The sequence below is a fragment of the Salvelinus namaycush genome, chromosome 13, assembly GCF_016432855.1.
Source record: "Salvelinus namaycush isolate Seneca chromosome 13, SaNama_1.0, whole genome shotgun sequence".
Lineage (NCBI taxonomy): Eukaryota > Metazoa > Chordata > Actinopteri > Salmoniformes > Salmonidae > Salvelinus > Salvelinus namaycush.
In genome coordinates, this window is record NC_052319.1 from 30,562,034 (window position 1) to 30,580,990 (window position 18,957).

The 18,957-nt window shown below is 53.5% G+C and overlaps 1 protein-coding gene across 3 annotated transcripts in view; it reads left to right on the forward strand.

Moving 5' to 3' along the window:
* Positions 1-18,957, forward strand: part of LOC120058428 (rho GTPase-activating protein 20-like) — a 54,168-nt gene that overhangs the window by 5,038 nt on the left and 30,173 nt on the right. For 2 of the 3 annotated variants that reach the window (XM_039007080.1, XM_039007081.1), the window contains exons 3-4: positions 12,443-12,613; positions 18,684-18,833. In XM_039007080.1, coding sequence (XP_038863008.1) covers positions 12,443-12,613; positions 18,684-18,833 — 321 coding nt within the window. Of the gene's footprint in view, positions 1-10,173; positions 12,184-12,442; positions 12,614-18,683; positions 18,834-18,957 lie in introns of those variants that run through there. The other variant, XM_039007082.1, reaches the window with a different exon arrangement.

Here is an 18,957-nt window from a genome sequence, read left to right on the forward strand (position 1 = left end):
GTATGCTGACGTGTTTTAATGTCTTTAGATTGAGGTGTGTGCTCACGTGTTTTAATGTCTTTAGATTGAGGTGTGTGCTCACGTGTTTTAATGTCTTTAGATTGAGGTGTGTATGCTCACGTGTTTTAATGTCTTTAGATTGAGGTGTGTGCTCACGTGTTTTAATGTCTTTAGATTGAGGTGTGTGCTCACGTGTTTTAATGTCTTTAGATTGAGGTGTGTGTGCTCACGTGTTTTAATGTCTTTAGATTGAGGTGTGTGCTCACGTGTTTTAATGTCTTTAGATTGAGGTGTGTGTGCTCACGTGTGAGTCTCTGTGTTCATAAATTTGATTAATCAATAGAGAACAGCATGTGTCACGCTGAACACCCCACAAATCATTTAGTTCCCCAGGAGACTTGAATTATAATTACAGCACTGCTAGGAAAATGTTTACAAGTCAAACACACACATTTGTCCAGTGTTAGAGAAGCTAGAGAAACCTTGTCCTGTTCTGCTGTTGTTTGACATGTTTATGTGTGTTCTAGTGCTGACTGCTTACCCAGTGATTTTAGGCTGAGTTGGAGCATATTAAGTGTGAAACTGGACCACTTAGGAGTGTTGAGCTGAACACTTTTGACACTTTAATGGGTCATTGCCCTCGTGGATGGAGGTACTATGTGTCTGCCATAGAGAGAGAGTGTGTGTGTGTGTGTGTGTGTGTGTGTGTGTGTGTGTGTGTGTGTGTGGGTGTGTGTGTGTGTGGGTGTGTGTGTGTGTGAATGTGTGTGTGTGTGAATGAGTGTGTGTTAGCGTGTGTGTGTGTGCCCAGAGTTGCTGTGTGGCCTTTCGCTTAGGCCCTTATGTCACCCCCTCCCCCCATCACATAATCTAAAAGTCTCCTCATCCTGCTCCAACTTTACGACTCCAGGGCTAAAGTCAGTCCCCACTGAGGAACAATATAATACAGGACACACTTCCACAGAGCACCCCGGCCTGCAGCAGTGAAATAGATGGGAGGAGGGGGATATTAGAAACTAAATGTAGTTTTAGCAATATTCAAGAACCTGTTTTCCATGGCCACCAGGCACCATGTGTCATGCAGGAGATTTCCTGTTATGGAGAGTTTTATAACACAGAGCTTCACTTCTCTTATTATTTCTAATAGCCTGGAGTCCTCTCTACTACCTTCTACCACTGCCGTTATATGACAGCTATATACGGTACATTGACTATGGTCATTGTCCACACTAGAACTTATGTAGATACAGAACATGGCTTCTTGTCCTTCCCTATGCTACCTCATCACTCTCAACAACCATGGCACCCTTCAGCACTCCTTCTACCCTATTTATGAAAGACAAAGTGTGTTGGCATTGCTTTCCAAGAACCATGAAGTGAGTTTTGGAAAGAACACACTGGTGGTATTGTTATAAGACCCCCATCTCGCCTGCTACAGGGGTCCGTTCCATCTCGTCTGCTACAGGGGTCCACTGCATCTGGTCTGCTACAGGGGTCCACTCCATCTCGTCTGCTACAGGGGGCCACTCCATCTCGTCTGCTACAGGGGTCCACTCCATCTCCCCTGCTACAGGGGGCCACTCCATCTCGTCTGCTACAGGGGTCCACTCCATCTCGCCAGCTACAGGGGTCCACTCCATCTCGCCAGCTACAGGGGTCCACTCCATCTCCCCTGCTACAGGGGTCCACTCCATCTCGTCTGCTACAGGGTCCACTCCATCTCGTCTGCTATAGGGGTCCACTCCATCTCGCCAGCTACAGGGGTCCACTCCACCTCCCCTACTACAGGGGTCCACTCCATCTCATCTGCTACAGGGTCCACTCCATCTCGCCAGCTACAGGGGTCCATTCCATCTCGCCAGCTACAGGGGTCCACTCCATCTCGCCAGCTACAGGGGTCCACTCCATCTCGCCAGCTACAGGGGTCCACTCCATCTCGTCTGCTACAGGGTCCACTCCATCTCCCCTGCTCCATTGGTCCACTCCATCTCCCCTGCTACAGGGGTCCACTCCATCTCGCCTGCTACAGGGGTGCACTCCATCTCCCCTGCTACAGGGGTCCACTCCATCTCGCCTGCTACAGGGGGCCACTCCATCTCCCCTGCTACAGGGGTCCACTCCATCTCGCCAGCTACAGGGGTCCACTCCATCTCGTCTGCTACAGGGGGCCACTCCATCTCGTCTGCTACAGGGGGCCACTCCATCTCGTCTGCTACAGGGGGCCACTCCATCTCGTCTGCTACAGGGGGCCACTCCATCTCGTCTGCTACAGGGGGCCACTCCATCTCGTCTGCTACAGGGGGCCACTCCATCTCGTCTGCTACAGGGGGCCACTCCATCTCACCAGCTACAGGGGTCCACTGCATCTCCCCTGCTACAGGGGTCCACTCCATCTCGCCAGCTACAGGGTTCCACTCCATCTCCCCTGCTACAGGGGTCCACTCCATCTCCCTTGCTAAAGGGGTCCACTCCATCTCCCCTTCTACAGGGGTCCACTCCATCTCCCTTGCTACAGGGGTCCACTCCATTTCGCCAGATGCAGGGGTCCACTCCATCTCGCCAGATACAGGGGTCCACTCCATCTCGCCAGATACAGGGGTCCACTCCATCTCGCCAGATACAGGGGTCCACTCCATCACGCCAGATACAGGGGTCCAATCCATCCTCTTGCTACAGGGGTCCACTCCATCTCGCCAGATACAGGGGTCCACTCCATCTCGCCAGATACAGGGGTCCACTCCATCTCGCCAGTTACAGGGGTCCAGTCCATCTCCCCTGCTACAGGAGTCCACTCCATCTCGCCAGATGCAGGGGTCCACTCCATCTCCCCTGCTACAGGGGTCCACTCCATCTCCCCTGCTACAGGGGTCCACTCCATCTCCCCTGCTACAGGGGTCCAATCCATCTCCCCGGCTACAGGGGTCCACTCCATCTCGTCTGCTACAGGGGCCCACTCCATCTCGTCTGCTACAGGGGTCCACTCCATCTCGTCTGCTACAGGGGTCCACTCCATCTCCCCTGCTACAGGGGTCCACTGCATCTCCCCTACTACAGGGGTCCACTCCATCTCGTCTGCTACAGGGGTTCATCCATCTCCCTACTACAGGGGTCCACTCCATCTCCCTACTACAGGGGTCCACTCCATCTCCCCTGCTACAGGGGTCCACTCCATCTCCCCTGCTACAGGGGTCCACTCCATCTCCCCTACTACAGGGGTCCACTCCATCTCGTCTGCTACAGGGGTTCATCCATCTCCCTACTACAGGGGTCCACTCCATCTCCCTTGCTACAGGGGTCCACTCCATTTCGCCAGATGCAGGGGTCCACTCCATCTCGCCAGATACAGGGGTCCACTCCATCTCGCCAGCTACAGGGGTCCACTCCATCTCGTCTGCTACAGGGTCCACTCCATCTCCCCTGCTCCATTGGTCCACTCCATCTCCCCTGCTACAGGGGTCCACTCCATCTCGCCTGCTACAGGGGTCCACTCCATCTCGCCTGCTACAGGGGTGCACTCCATCTCCCCTGCTACAGGGGTCCACTCCATCTCGCCTGCTACAGGGGTCCACTCCATCTCGCCTGCTACAGGGGTCCACTCCATCTCGCCAGCTACAGGGGCCCACTCCACCTCCCCTACTGCAGGGGTCCACTCCATCTCCCCTGCTACAGGGGTCCACTCCATCTCCCCTGCTACAGGGGGCCACTCCATCTCTGCTGCTACAGGGGGCCACTCCATCTCATCTGCTACAGGGGGCCACTCCCTCTCCCCTGCTACAGGGGGCCACTCCATCTCCCCTGCTACAGGGGTCCACTCCATCTCGTCTGCTACAGGGGTCCACTCCATCTCCCCTGCTACAGGGGGCCACTCCATCTCCCCTGCTACAGGGGGCCACTCCATCTCCCCTGCTACAGGGGTCCACTCCATCTCGCCAGCTACAGGGGTCCACTCCATCTCGTCTGCTACAGGGGGCCACTCCATCTCCCCTGCTACAGGGGGCCACTCCATCTCGTCTGCTACAGGGGGCCACTCCATCTCGTCTGCTACAGGGGGCCACTCCATCTCGTCTGCTACAGGGGGCCACTCCATCTCGTCTGCTACAGGGGGCAACTCCATCTCGTCTGCTACAGGGGGCCACTCCATCTCACCAGCTACAGGGGTCCACTGCATCTACCCTGCGACAGGGGTCCACTCCATCTCGCCAGCTACAGGGTTCCACTCCATCTCCCCTGCTACAGGGGTCCACTCCATCTCCCTTGCTAAAGGGGTCCACTCCATCTCCCCTTCTACAGGGGTCCACTCCATCTCCCTTGCTACAGGGGTCCACTCCATTTCGCCAGATGCAGGGGTCCACTCCATCTCGCCTGCTACAGGGGTCCACTCCATCTCCCCTGCTACAGGGGTCCAATCCATCTCCCCGGCTACAGGGGTCCACTCCATCTCGTCTGCTACAGGGGCCCACTCCATCTCGTCTGCTACAGGGGTCCACTCCATCTCGTCTGCTACAGGGGTCCACTCCATCTCCCCTGCTACAGGGGTCCACTGCATCTCCCCTACTACAGGGGTCCACTCCATCTCGTCTGCTACAGGGGTTCATCCATCTCCCTACTACAGGGGTCCACTCCATCTCCCTACTACAGGGGTCCACTCCATCTCCCCTGCTACAGGGGTCCACTCCATCTCCCCTGCTACAGGGGTCCACTCCATCTCCCCTACTACAGGGGTCCACTCCATCTCGTCTGCTACAGGGGTTCATCCATCTCCCTACTACAGGGGTCCACTCCATCTCCCTTGCTACAGGGGTCCACTCCATTTCGCCAGATGCAGGGGTCCACTCCATCTCGCCAGATACAGGGGTCCACTCCATCTCGCCAGCTACAGGGGTCCACTCCATCTCGTCTGCTACAGGGTCCACTCCATCTCCCCTGCTCCATTGGTCCACTCCATCTCCCCTGCTACAGGGGTCCACTCCATCTCGCCTGCTACAGGGGTCCACTCCATCTCGCCTGCTACAGGGGTGCACTCCATCTCCCCTGCTACAGGGGTCCACTCCATCTCGCCTGCTACAGGGGTCCACTCCATCTCGCCTGCTACAGGGGTCCACTCCATCTCGCCAGCTACAGGGGCCCACTCCACCTCCCCTACTGCAGGGGTCCACTCCATCTCCCCTGCTACAGGGGTCCACTCCATCTCCCCTGCTACAGGGGGCCACTCCATCTCTGCTGCTACAGGGGGCCACTCCATCTCATCTGCTACAGGGGGCCACTCCCTCTCCCCTGCTACAGGGGGCCACTCCATCTCCCCTGCTACAGGGGTCCACTCCATCTCGTCTGCTACAGGGGTCCACTCCATCTCCCCTGCTACAGGGGGCCACTCCATCTCCCCTGCTACAGGGGGCCACTCCATCTCCCCTGCTACAGGGGTCCACTCCATCTCGCCAGCTACAGGGGTCCACTCCATCTCGTCTGCTACAGGGGGCCACTCCATCTACCCTGCTACAGGGGTCCACTCCATCTCGCCAGCTACAGGGTTCCACTCCATCTCCCCTGCTACAGGGGTCCACTCCATCTCCCTTGCTAAAGGGGTCCACTCCATCTCCCCTTCTACAGGGGTCCACTCCATCTCCCTTGCTACAGGGGTCCACTCCATTTCGCCAGATGCAGGGGTCCACTCCATCTCGCCAGATACAGGGGTCCACTCCATCTCGTCTGCTACAGGGGTCCAATCCATCTCCCCGGCTACAGGGGTCCACTCCATCTCGTCTGCTACAGGGGCCCACTCCATCTCGTCTGCTACAGGGGTCCACTCCATCTCGTCTGCTACAGGGGTCCACTCCATCTCCCCTGCTACAGGGGTCCACTGCATCTCCCCTACTACAGGGGTCCACTCCATCTCGTCTGCTACAGGGGTTCATCCATCTCCCTACTACAGGGGTCCACTCCATCTCCCTACTACAGGGGTCCACTCCATCTCCCCTGCTACAGGGGTCCACTCCATCTCCCCTGCTACAGGGGTCCACTCCATCTCCCCTACTACAGGGGTCCACTCCATCTCGTCTGCTACAGGGGTTCATCCATCTCCCTACTACAGGGGTCCACTCCATCTCCCCTGCTAAAGGGGTCCACTCCATCTCCCCTGCTACAGGGGTCCACTCCATCTCCCCTGCTACAGGGGTCCACTCCATCTCCACTGCTACAGGGGGCCATTCCATCTCCCCTGCTACAGGGGTCCACTCCATCTGGTCTGCTACAGGGGTCCACTCCATCTGGTCTGCTACAGGGGTCCACTCCATCTGGTCTGCTACAGGGGGCCACTCCATCTCGTCTGCTACAGGGGTCCACTCCATCTCCCCTGCTACAGGGGGCCACTCCATCTCGTCTGCTACAGGGGTCCACTCCATCTCGCCAGCTACAGGGGTCCATTCCATCTCGCCAGCTACAGGGGTCCACTCCATCTCGCCAGCTACAGGGGTCCACTCCATCTCGCCAGCTACAGGGGTCCACTCCATCTCGTCTGCTACAGGGTCCACTCCATCTCCCCTGCTCCATTGGTCCACTCCATCTCCCCTGCTACAGGGGTCCACTCCATCTCGCCTGCTACAGGGGTCCACTCCATCTCGCCTGCTACAGGGGTGCACTCCATCTCCCCTGCTACAGGGGTCCACTCCATCTCGCCTGCTACAGGGGTCCACTCCATCTCGCCTGCTACAGGGGTCCACTCCATCTCGCCAGCTACAGGGGCCCACTCCACCTCCCCTACTGCAGGGGTCCACTCCATCTCCCCTGCTACAGGGGTCCACTCCATCTCCCCTGCTACAGGGGGCCACTCCATCTCTGCTGCTACAGGGGGCCACTCCATCTCGTCTGCTACAGGGGGCCACTCCCTCTCCCCTGCTACAGGGGGCCACTCCATCTCCCCTGCTACAGGGGTCCACTCCATCTCGTCTGCTACAGGGGTCCACTCCATCTCCCCTGCTACAGGGGGCCACTCCATCTCCCCTGCTACAGGGGGCCACTCCATCTCCCCTGCTACAGGGGTCCACTCCATCTCGCCAGCTACAGGGGTCCACTCCATCTCGTCTGCTACAGGGGGCCACTCCATCTCCCCTGCTACAGGGGGCCACTCCATCTCGTCTGCTACAGGGGGCCACTCCATCTCGTCTGCTACAGGGGGCCACTCCATCTCGTCTGCTACAGGGGGCCACTCCATCTCGTCTGCTACAGGGGGCCACTCCATCTCATCTGCTACAGGGGGCAACTCCATCTCGTCTGCTACAGGGGGCCACTCCATCTCACCACCTACAGGGGTCCACTGCATCTACCCTGCGACAGGGGTCCACTCCATCTCGCCAGCTACAGGGTTCCACTCCATCTCCCCTGCTACAGGGGTCCACTCCATCTCCCTTGCTAAAGGGGTCCACTCCATCTCCCCTTCTACAGGGGTCCACTCCATCTCCCTTGCTACAGGGGTCCACTCCATTTCGCCAGATGCAGGGGTCCACTCCATCTCGCCAGATACAGGGGTCCACTCCATCTCGCCAGATACAGGGGTCCACTCCATCTCGCCAGATACAGGGGTCCACTCCATCACGCCAGATACAGGGGTCCAATCCATCCTCTTGCTACAGGGGTCCACTCCATCTCGCCAGATACAGGGGTCCACTCCATCTCGCCAGATACAGGGGTCCACTCCATCTCGCCAGTTACAGGGGTCCAGTCCATCTCCCCTGCTACAGGAGTCCACTCCATCTCGCCAGATACAGAGGTCCACTCCATCTCCCCTGCTACAGGGGTCCACTCCATCTCGCCAGATACAGGGGTCCACTCCATCTCCCCTACTGCAGGGGTCCACTCCATCTCCCCTGCTACAGGGGTCCACTCCATCTCGCCTGCTACAGGGGTCCACTCCATCTCCCCTGCTACAGGGGTCCACTCCATCTCCCCTGCTACAGGGGTCCACTGCATCTCCCCTGCTACAGGGGTCCACTCCATCTCGCCAGCTACAGGGTTCCACTCCATCTCCCCTGCTACAGGGGTCCACTCCATCTCCCTTGCTAAAGGGGTCCACTCCATCTCCCCTTCTACAGGGGTCCACTCCATCTCCCTTGCTACAGGGGTCCACTCCATTTCGCCAGATGCAGGGGTCCACTCCATCTCGCCAGATACAGGGGTCCACTCCATCTCGCCAGATACAGGGGTCCACTCCATCTCGCCAGATACAAGGGTCCACTCCATCACGCCAGATACAGGGGTCCAATCCATCCTCTTGCTACAGGGGTCCACTCCATCTCGCCAGATACAGGGGTCCACTCCATCTCGCCAGATACAGGGGTCCACTCCATCTCGCCAGTTACAGGGGTCCAGTCCATCTCCCCTGCTACAGGAGTCCACTCCATCTCGCCAGATACAGAGGTCCACTCCATCTCCCCTGCTACAGGGGTCCACTCCATCTCGCCAGATACAGGGGTCCACTCCATCTCCCCTACTGCAGGGGTCCACTCCATCACCCCTGCTACAGGGGTCCACTCCATCTCGCCTGCTACAGGGGTCCACTCCATCTCCCCTGCTACAGGGGTCCACTCCATCTCCCCTGCTACAGGGGTCCACTCCATCTCCCCTGCTACAGGGGTCCACTGCATCTCCCCTGCTACAGGGGTCCACTGCATCTCCCCTACTACAGGGGTCCACTCCATCTCCCCTGCTACAGGGGGCCACTTCATCTCCCCTGCTACAGGGGGCCACTCCATCTTGCCAGCTACAGGGGTCCACTCCATCTCGCCAGCTACAGGGGCCCACTCCACCTCCCCTACTGCAGGGGTCCACTCCATCTCCCCTGCTACAGGGGTCCACTCCATCTGCCCTGCTACAGGGGTCCACTCCATCTCGTCTGCTACAGGGGTCCACTCGATCTCGCCAGCTACAGGGGTCCACTGCATCTCCCCTGCTACAGGGGTCCACTGCATCTCCCCTGCTACAGGGGGCCACTCCATCTCGTCTGCTACAGGGGGCCACTCCATCTCGTCTGCTACAGGGGTCCACTCCATTTCGCCAGATGCAGGGGTCCACTTCATCTCGCCAGATACAGGGGTCCACTCCATCTCGCCAGATACAGGGGTCCACTCTATCTCGCCAGATACAGGGGTCCACTCCATCACGCCAGATACAGGGGTCCAATCCATCCTCTTGCTACAGGGGTCCACTCCATCTCACCAGATACAGGTGTCCACTCCATCACGCCAGATACAGGGGTCCAATCCATCCTCTTGCTACAGGGGTCCACTCCATCTCGCCAGATACAGGGGTCCACTCCATCTCGCCAGATACAGGGGTCCAATCCATCTCGCCAGATACAGGGGTCCACTCCATCTCGCCAGATACAGGGGTCCACTCCATCTCGCCAGATACAGGGGTCCAATCCATCTCGCCAGATACAGGGGTCCACTCCATCTCGCCAGATACAGAGGTCCACTCCATCTCCCCTGCTACAGGGGTCCACTCCATCTCCCCTGCTACAGGGGTCCACTCCATCTCCCCTGCTACAGGGGTCCACTCCATCTCGCCAGATACAGGGGTCCACTCCATCTCCCCTGCTACAGGGGTCCACTCCATTTCTCCTGCTACAGGGGTCCACTCCATCTTGTCTGGATACACTGGATGACTCATGTTAGATAAGGGAACAGATTGTGAATAGAAGAGTTGTGCAGGTGTGTGTGTGAGTGTGTATGTTTGAGAAAGCTTGGGTGGGTGGGAAAAGAGTAAAGTGAGTGTAGTCCTCTTGGTCAGCTAAAGTTTGGATTATAAATCCAATTGTCAGTAGTGACGTCTTCATTCAAGACGTAACCATGGTATATTGGCAGCAGTGTGTTGGTGCAGTGTGCACTTTGGCTTAGGTCTCTCACCATGGTTGACAAGATGGCTAACACACACACACACACACGCATGTATACACACACACTGCACCGTTAATCACAGCACTTCACAGAGTGTCAGTGGTGTTGGTCTGGACAGTGTTAGTCTGGAGGAGAAGTCAAGCTAATGCTAACCCTTTTTGCACACACACACACACACACACACACACACACACACACACACACACACACACACACACACACACACACACACACATATATATATATATATATATATATATATACACACACACACACACATATATACACACACACACACATATACACAAACACACACACACACACACGATAAACACGCAAACACACACACATTGCTAGGTCCAAACACACTGTTTGACAAACTGGTCAAAGTTCAAAAGTTACATAAGCCAATGAGATTTACATAAAGTTCTCCCCCCCCTGTTTCTTACCAAGGGGCCTTGTTAAGCCACAATTTATTTACTTTTCCCTCGGATTGTCATCATAAACTGCTAAACCTTTTGTGCACCTCAGAGAAGTCAAGTGCACTACTTGGGTCTAGACAGGTGCAGACAAATTGATAATAAATTAAAAGATATTGGACGCTGGGCCTCGACAATAAATTAGCTCAAGTTCTCAGGAGAGTTGTTGGCCATTCATTGTTGGAGTGTATATGGTAGAGAAAACACCCACACACAGAATTTAACCAGAGCAAAGCAAAAGGACAGTGTCCTATAAGGATGTGTAATGTGTCTGTCTGGGGGATACAGAGCAGGAGGGTCACAGGGCTTAGAGAACATACGTAGTGTGGAGATGAGGTAGGGTTTGTGTGTGAGTGTGGCATCTGAGGGACAGCTGTTCATCCAGCTGCTGTCCACTGGGGGGTCTCTTCTTACAGATGTTCTCATCTACACTGCGGGGGGGGGGGGTCACAACACACACATCTGGACCAGGGTGACCTCATCTCCTGGCTGCAGCCCCCGGTAACCTTGACACACCCCACCTCCTTGTGTGTGTGTGTCAGCGAGAGAGAGAGAGAGAGAGAGAGAGAGTCTAGGTGTGGGGTACATCAAGGAAAGCCAGTGTGACCATAATCAGGATAAGAGGGTGGTACCATTCTTTAGGCATTCTGATTGGCTACTAGGTCTGATATAGTGATGGCAGGCTCATCAATATTCACAATTCTCTCTCTAAAGGTATGCTGGGACATTAGTATGCTGTGTTGTGCTGTTGTCTCACAGGGTTGGGCTTAGAGGCCTTACCCCACAGGAGCCCCCCGAGAATAAACAACCAGCATTGTGTCTGAAAAGTCAACATCTCGCTCCACAGGACTGTTCCCCAACAAAAATGGCCGTGTATGTGGTGTGTATGCAAATTACCTCTTTGTCCAATTTATCAACATTATATGACACACAATGGGGTTGTTAGCCAATCATCCATCAGCTTCAATGGAACAGGAGCTCAGCTGCCAATAAACCATTCAGGGGAAGGGATGTGGGTTGAATATGGAAGTTTGGTGTCTGTATAGAAGGAGAGATATTATGTGAATATGTTCTGTGTGTGTGTGGACTCTTTGACTTAGGCACTTCCTTGATATATTATGTATTAAGAAAAGCGGTTAGAGAAGGAAGGGGTGATATGGTTTTATAATCTCCCTGAGAGCCGTTGAAGCTTGTTCTAAGTGGTCTTCTGTTATGGTGTTAGTTATTTATATATTTCAGAATTTTTAGGGGTCCAGGGGTATGAACCTCTCCCAATTTTCCCTCCTACAAATTCCACCCTAGTTTTGAATCATGGTTTCGGCCTTTAATACTCATCCAGAAGCAATGAATCGATAGGAAACTGAAGACCTTAGTCTGTGGTTCTCGTTCACTCACTCTTTTTGGAATAGGAAGAGCTCTAAAAACACAGAAAGACCAAGGCACGTCGGAGTCACTCTGTCTTCCACTAGGTAATTACAATACATCACTGATTAATTACACAAGTCAATGACAAAATAGATCTGTAATATGGGTGTGGAGTGATATTTGATGCCAAGCTTTTGGTTCTTCCCAGTGTTAGGAAGAAACTGTTTGAAGGGAGTTCTCTGGGGTTGGTGGTTAGGATGATTTGTGTGTGTGCGCCCGTGTGTGTACAGGGCCATTATCTCTCGAATGGGAGCTGAGAATCCGATCTTACTGCCTGCTGTAAACAGGAAAGGACAGAGCCCTGCAACTATTTCCATTGTTCCTGGAAAAAGGCCAACTTGTTCCATCTGCTGTACTTGCCCATGGCAGATATTGACATCATTCAGAAAGAGGTATCTTTCCCTAGAACCTGATACAGACGTTATATCTGTGTGCTTCTGTGTGTCTTTGCATGTGTGATTGTATGACCAGAATTTGGAGCACAGGGTTCATCCATAAACACAACCCAGGGGACCACACCTCCTCTCATTCTGACCCCAAACAGTTATCCGCCTGACCCATTGGCCCATTGGGAGCCAATGTGAAATGACCCCTCTACCTTGTGATGACCTGGTTATTCTAACAGTGTGTGATGTGTGTGTGTGTTGACAGGGAGAACTGCCTGTCCCCAGTCAGCCCAGAGAAGTGTCCCCTGGTGCAGGCGTTCCTCTCTCCATGGAGGGTGTTCCTGGCCCACGCCCACACCCAGCTGCAGACCGGTTTACAGACGCAGGAGAGACACCTCTTCCTCTTCACTGACACACTCCTTATCGCCAAGGCCAAGTGAGTCTCTCTCTCTCTCTCTGTGTTTGTGTGTGTGTGTGTGTTTGTGAGTGAGAGAGAGAGAGAGGGGGGAGCTAAAAACAGCATTCCATCTCTTTTCCCTGCAGCAAGTCTAAAAACACCCGTTCCAGGTCTGTGAGACATATCCCTCTCTTATCCCATCTTCCCTCCCTCCCTCTACTCCATCCCTCCATCGCTCCTATCCAGCCTATAATTACCTCTCAGCCAATCAAATCCATCTTATCCATCCCAGATCAAAGACCACTCATCAGCGCCCGAGGTGCTCCCCACCCACAACACAACCTTCAGGCAACGATCAGGGTGTTGAACCAACGTTGCTGAGATGTTGTGGCAGCAGAACTGGGCCTCTCTCTCCAACCTATATTCAACATCACGTGCCCCTGGGTGGAGCTGACCCATACAGTGGAGACAGCTATAATTACATTATGGGTGAAAAATAGTCGGCTAGGAAGTTAGGAAGAAGTAAGTGTGTGTATCAGAGGTGTGCACGTGTGCACAGACAGAGTCATGTATGTATTGTGGCAGACCAGGGGGTTTGATCTAGACGTTTACACAAATCAGACACGGACTAGTGTTATACCTCAGTTTCAAGGGTGTTTATTTAAACCAATAAAGAAAAGGACCGGTCGAGACCTGACACGTCCAGCAGAGGTAGCCACCGCCCCGTGATGTAGACTCCATCTGTCACCAGGCCTCGATGAGTCTCCCCCTGGTGGCTTGTCCTGTGTCGCAGGCATCCATCTGCACCAGCATCGGTAACTGGAAATCGGGCCTCGGGAGCACAGGGCTCCCTTCAAGCGCCTGAACGCCGCTTTGGCCTCATCTGACCGCTTCACTGTTTTCGGGAGGCGGGCCCTGGTCAGATCGGTAAGGGTAGAGGCTATAGCCGCAAAGTTGGGGATAAACCGGATATAGTATCCTGCCAGCCCCAGAAAGGACTTGACCTGTGTCTTGGTGCGGGGAACGGGCTAGTCACAAACCGCCTGAACCTTCCTCTCCTGGAGCTTGACGTTCCCACATCCAATCAAATACCCCAGGTACTCCACCTCCTCGAACACCAGCTTGCATTTCTTGGGATTCGCTGTCAACCTGGCTTGTCTGAGCGAGTCCAGTACCGCCTGGAGGCGCATCGGGTGCTCTTCCCAGCCTTGGCTGTGGATGATGATGTCATCCAAATAGACTGATGCGTACTGTTGGTGGGGTTGGAGGTCTCGGTCCATCAGGCGCTGGAACGTGGGTGGCGCTCCATGGAGACCGAACGGGAGGACCCGGTATTGGTATAAGCCGTTCGGTGTCGAGAATGCCATCTTCTTCCGGTAGGAGGTTACCAAGGGTACCAGCCAATATCCCTTGGTCAGCTCCAGGGTGCTGAAGGCCTTTCCCAACCGGTTGATGAGCTCGTCCAACCTCGTCATGGGGTAGTTGTCAAACAAACTGATGTCGTTCACCCCTTGGAAGTCATTGCAGTTTGAGCACCAACACGATGGGGCTGCACCATGCACTGTGGGACTCCTCGATGACTCCCATCCTCAGCATAGCCTCCACCTCCTACTTCACGGCCTTCCTTCGTGCCTCTGGGATCCGGTATGGCCTCTTTTGTACCGTTTCTCCAGGCCGGGTGAGGACGTGGTGTTGAATGAGGGTCGTTCGGCCCGGCTTCTCGGAAAACACGTCGGTGTTCCGATCGATGAGCTCCTGGAGCGCTTGCTTCTGGGCCAGTCTGAGGTCCTCATTGCTCGGGACCAGTTGATATTCCGGGTTTTGTCCACAACACGGGCAAGGCTGTCCTTACGTGCCACCTCTTCAATTGATTCACGTGGTAAATCTGTTGGGGTTTCCGTCTCCCCGGCTGCCGTACGCAGTAATTTATGGGTCCCAGCTTCTCTTTCACCTCGTAAGGCCCGTGCCGTGTTGTCCGGAACTTACTTTCTGTGGTGGGGATTAAAACTAGCACCTTGTCACCCACATGGAACTCTCGGGGCTGGGTACCCCGGCTTGGGCGCACTCGGCCTTCTCCATATGTTCCCTTACCAATGGCCATATGGCTGTCATCCACTCCCTCATCGTCTATACGTGTTCCACCACACAGTGTAAAGGGGTTGGCTGGGCTTCCCACACCTCCTTGCCAAGATATAGTAGGCCGCATGGTCTCCTCCCAAAAGGGGAAAACCCAGTGGAGGCTTGGGGCACTTCTTGGATCGAGAACATTAGGTGGGGTAGTAGCTGGTCCCAGTTCTTCCTGTCCCGCTCAATGACCTTCCGCAACATTTGTTTGAGAGTCTTATTTAACCGTTTGATGAGGCCATCCGTCTCCGGATGAAAGACGGAGGTCCGTATCTGCTTTATCCATAAGAGAGCACACAAATCTTTCATTAGTCGGGACATGAACTCAGTACCTTGGTAAGTCAGGATCTCGTTCAGGATGCCCACCCGGCTGAAGAGGTGGAACAGCTCCCGCCAATTCCCTTGGAGACTGCCGCCTGTAGTGGAATGGCCTCGGGATATCGGGTCGCATAATCTAATATTACCAGGATGAACCGGTGTCCTCGAGCCATTTTTTCCAGGGGCCCACTATGTCCATGGCGATGCGTTCAAATGGCACTCCGATGATCGGTAGGGGAACCAGCGTTTTCCGGAAGTGTGCTTTAGGGGTGGTGATTTGAAACTCCGGGCAGCTGCAGCAATAGTCTTCCACGGCCCACCTCATCCCTGGCTATCGTTCAGGCAAATGAGAAATAAGTGCACTCAGGATATCCGGAAGGCCAAAGTCAGTTATTTTAAGGAGCAGTTCCTTCTCTGTGGGTCTAACCCCAAGAAGTTCTGGAAAACGGTTAAAGACCTGGAGAATAAACCCTCCTCCTCACAGCTGCCCTTGATGTTGATGATGTGGTTGTTACTGAAAGAAGCACATAGCTGAGCTCTGTAATCACCACTTCATAAGTCAGGATTCCTATTTGACTCAGCCATGCCTCCCTGTCCGTCCAACATTTCCTTATCTCTCACCCCTTCTAATGCAACTATCCCCGATGCTTCTCTCTCTTTTTCCCCTGCCCCTCGACAAAGTTTCTCCCTGCAGGCAGTCACTGAGTCCGAGGTGCTAAACGAGCTACGTAAACTTGACCCCCAAAAAACATCTGGGTCAGATGGTTTAGACCCTTTCTTCTTTAAGGTTGCTGCTCCTATCATCGCTAAGCCTATCTCCAACCTTTTTAACCTGTCTCTCCTGTCTGGGGAGGTTCCCATTGCTTGGAAGGCAGCCACAGTTCATCCTTTATTTAAAGGGGGAGATCAAACTGATCCTAACTGTTTTAGGCCTATTTCTATTTTGCCCTGTTTATCAAAAGTGTTAGAAAAACCTGTCAATAATCAACTGATTGGCTTTCTTGATGTCTATAGTATTCTCGCTGGTATGCAATCTGGTTTCAGCTCAGGTTATGGATGTGTCACTGCAACCTTAAAGGTCCTCAATGATATCACCATTGCCCTTGATTCTAAGCAAGACGGTGTTGCTATTTTTATTGACTTGGCCAAAGCTTTTGATACGGTAGACCATTCCATTCCTGTGGGAGTATTGGTGTCTCTGGGGGGTCTTTGGCCTGGTTTGCTAACTACCTCTCTCAAAGAGTTCAGTGTATAAAGTCAGAAAATCTGCTGTCTCAGCCACTGCCTATCACCAAGGGAGTACCCCAAGGCTCAATCCTAGGCCCCACGCTCTTCTCAATTTACATCAACAACATAGCTCAGGCAGTAGGAAGCTCTCTCATCCATTTATATGCAGATGATACAGTCTTATACTCAGCTGGTCCCTCCCCGGATTTTGCGTTAAATGCTCTACAACAAAGCTTTCTTAGTGTCCAACAAGCCTTCTCTACCATTAAGCTTGTTCTGATCACCTCCAAAACAAAGGTCATGTGGTTTGGTAAGAAGAATGCTTCTCTTCCCACAGGTGTTATTACTACCTCTGAGGGTTTAGGCTTATACAAGTACTTGGGAGTATGGCTAGATGGTGCACTGTCCTTCTCTCAGCACATATCAAAGCTGCAGGCTAAAGTTAAATCTAGACTTGGTTTCCTCTGTCGTAACCACTCCTCTTTCACCCCAGCTGCCAAACTAACCCTGATTCAGATGACCATCCTACCCATGCTAGATTACGGAGACATAATTTATAGATCGGCAGGCAAGGGTGTTCTCGAGCGGCTAGATGTTTTTTACCATTCGGCCATCAGATTTGCCACCAATGCCCCTTATAGGACACATCACTGCACTCTATACTCCTCTGTAAACTGGTCATCTCTGTATACCCGTCACAAGATCCACTGGTTGATGCTTATTTATAAATCCCTCTTAGGCCTCACTCCCCCTATCTGAGATATCTACTGCAACCCTCATCCTCCACATACAACACCCGTTCTGCCAGTCACATTCTGTTAAAGGTCCCCAAAGTACACACACATCCCTGGGTCGCTCTTCTTTTCAGTTCGCTGTAGCTAGCGACTGGAATGAGCTGCAACAAACACTCAAACTGGACAGTTTTATCTCAATCTCTCCATTCAAATAATCAATCATGGACACTCTTACTGACAGTTGTGGCTGCTTTGTGTGATGTATTGTTGTCTCTACCTTCTTGCCGTTTGTGCTGTTGTCTGTGCCCAATAATGTTTGTACCGTGTTTTGTGCTGCTACCATGTTGTGTTGCTACCATGTTGTTGCTATGTTATGTTGTGTTGCTACTATGGTGTGTTGTCATGTTGCTGCCTTGCTATGTTGTTGTCTTAGGTTTCTCTTTATGTAGTGTTGTGTTGTCTCTCTTGGCATGATGTGTGTTTTGTCCAATATTCATATTGGATTTATTTATTTATTTTTTTATCCCAGGCCCACGTCTCCGCAGGAGGCCTTTTGCCTTTTGGTAAGCCGTCATTGTAAATAAGAATTTGTTCTTAACTGACTTGCCTCGTTAAACAAAGGTTAAATAAATACATTTAAAATCCTGGCCAGTGGAACCGTGCGGCGATCCGTTTCCGGGTTTTCTCCATTCCCAGGTGCGCCCCCAACAAATAAGTGTGGACCAACTGAAGAACAGTTCCGACGTACTGGCGGCAGCACCAACACTTTTTGAAGTTCCACCTGTTCGTGCAACACCTGATACAACAGCTGGCCATCCACCGCTATCACCTGGGCCGCGGCGGCTCAAGTTTGGATCCTCCCACTGGGTGGTCCCAAACTGTACCCTCAGGGGTCTCAGGGCAGGTATCTCTGCGGGTTGGTTCGTAGACCCGGGGCTGGCAACCACTTGCTTCGGGGTCGCACAGGCGGCAGTCCGACCCCGCTCTCGTCGGTCGACGGCTCATACTCTTTTTCCAAGCTCGTGCCTCCACAGTTCCGTGAACAGAGGACAATCTCGTCCCACAAGGAGGGGTACTGGACAATTCAGGTACGGCACCTACCACCATCTGGCAGCTCCCTTGTGGCATCACGATGGTGGCCTGCCCGGTCGAATACCACTTGGTGTTGCTGTGAACACAGGAGACGGACATCTCCTCACCACGGTCGGTCGGATGGGCCAGCAGGCGCGCTTGTACAAGCGTTACCACACTCCCGGAATCGAACAGAGCGTGGGTGTCGTGACTGTTGACTTTCACCGGGACCATGGGTGCTGGTGGTTCGCTGTGGGCCCAACAGGAAGTGACGTGGTTTACTGCATGGCCCGTCCCGTCTCCGGGGCACGCTGATGGCATCAACTCATCTCGACCCTGGCAATTCGAGAGTGGAAAGCTGTCATCAAGTTAAAGGGTGGCTACTTTGAAGAATCTCAAATGTTTGGGTTACTACATTATTCCATAAGTGTTATTTCATAGTTTTGATGTCTTCACCATTATTCAACAATGTAGAATTTTTTTATTTTATATATATATATAATGTAGGAATGTTGAGAATTCGACCATGGATATTAATTCATGTACTGTATGTGCTCAGAAATATGTGATTCAGTGTGTGTGTGTGTGTGTGCTAGTATGTTAAACTGTTTGTGACCCTCTTGTGTTTCCTGCAGGTCGTCCACACACTTCAAGCTGAAGGCTCAGGTGCGTATGTGTGAGATGTGGACAGCAGGCTGTATGGAGGATGTGTGTGAAGGCACCACCAGTCCAGAAAGGAGCTTCGTCATGGGCTGGCCCACTTTCAACTGTGTCGCCACATTCAGGTACACACACACACACACACACACACACACACACACACACACACACACACACACACACACACACACACACACACACACACACACACACACACGACCGCACACACACACACACACACACACACAC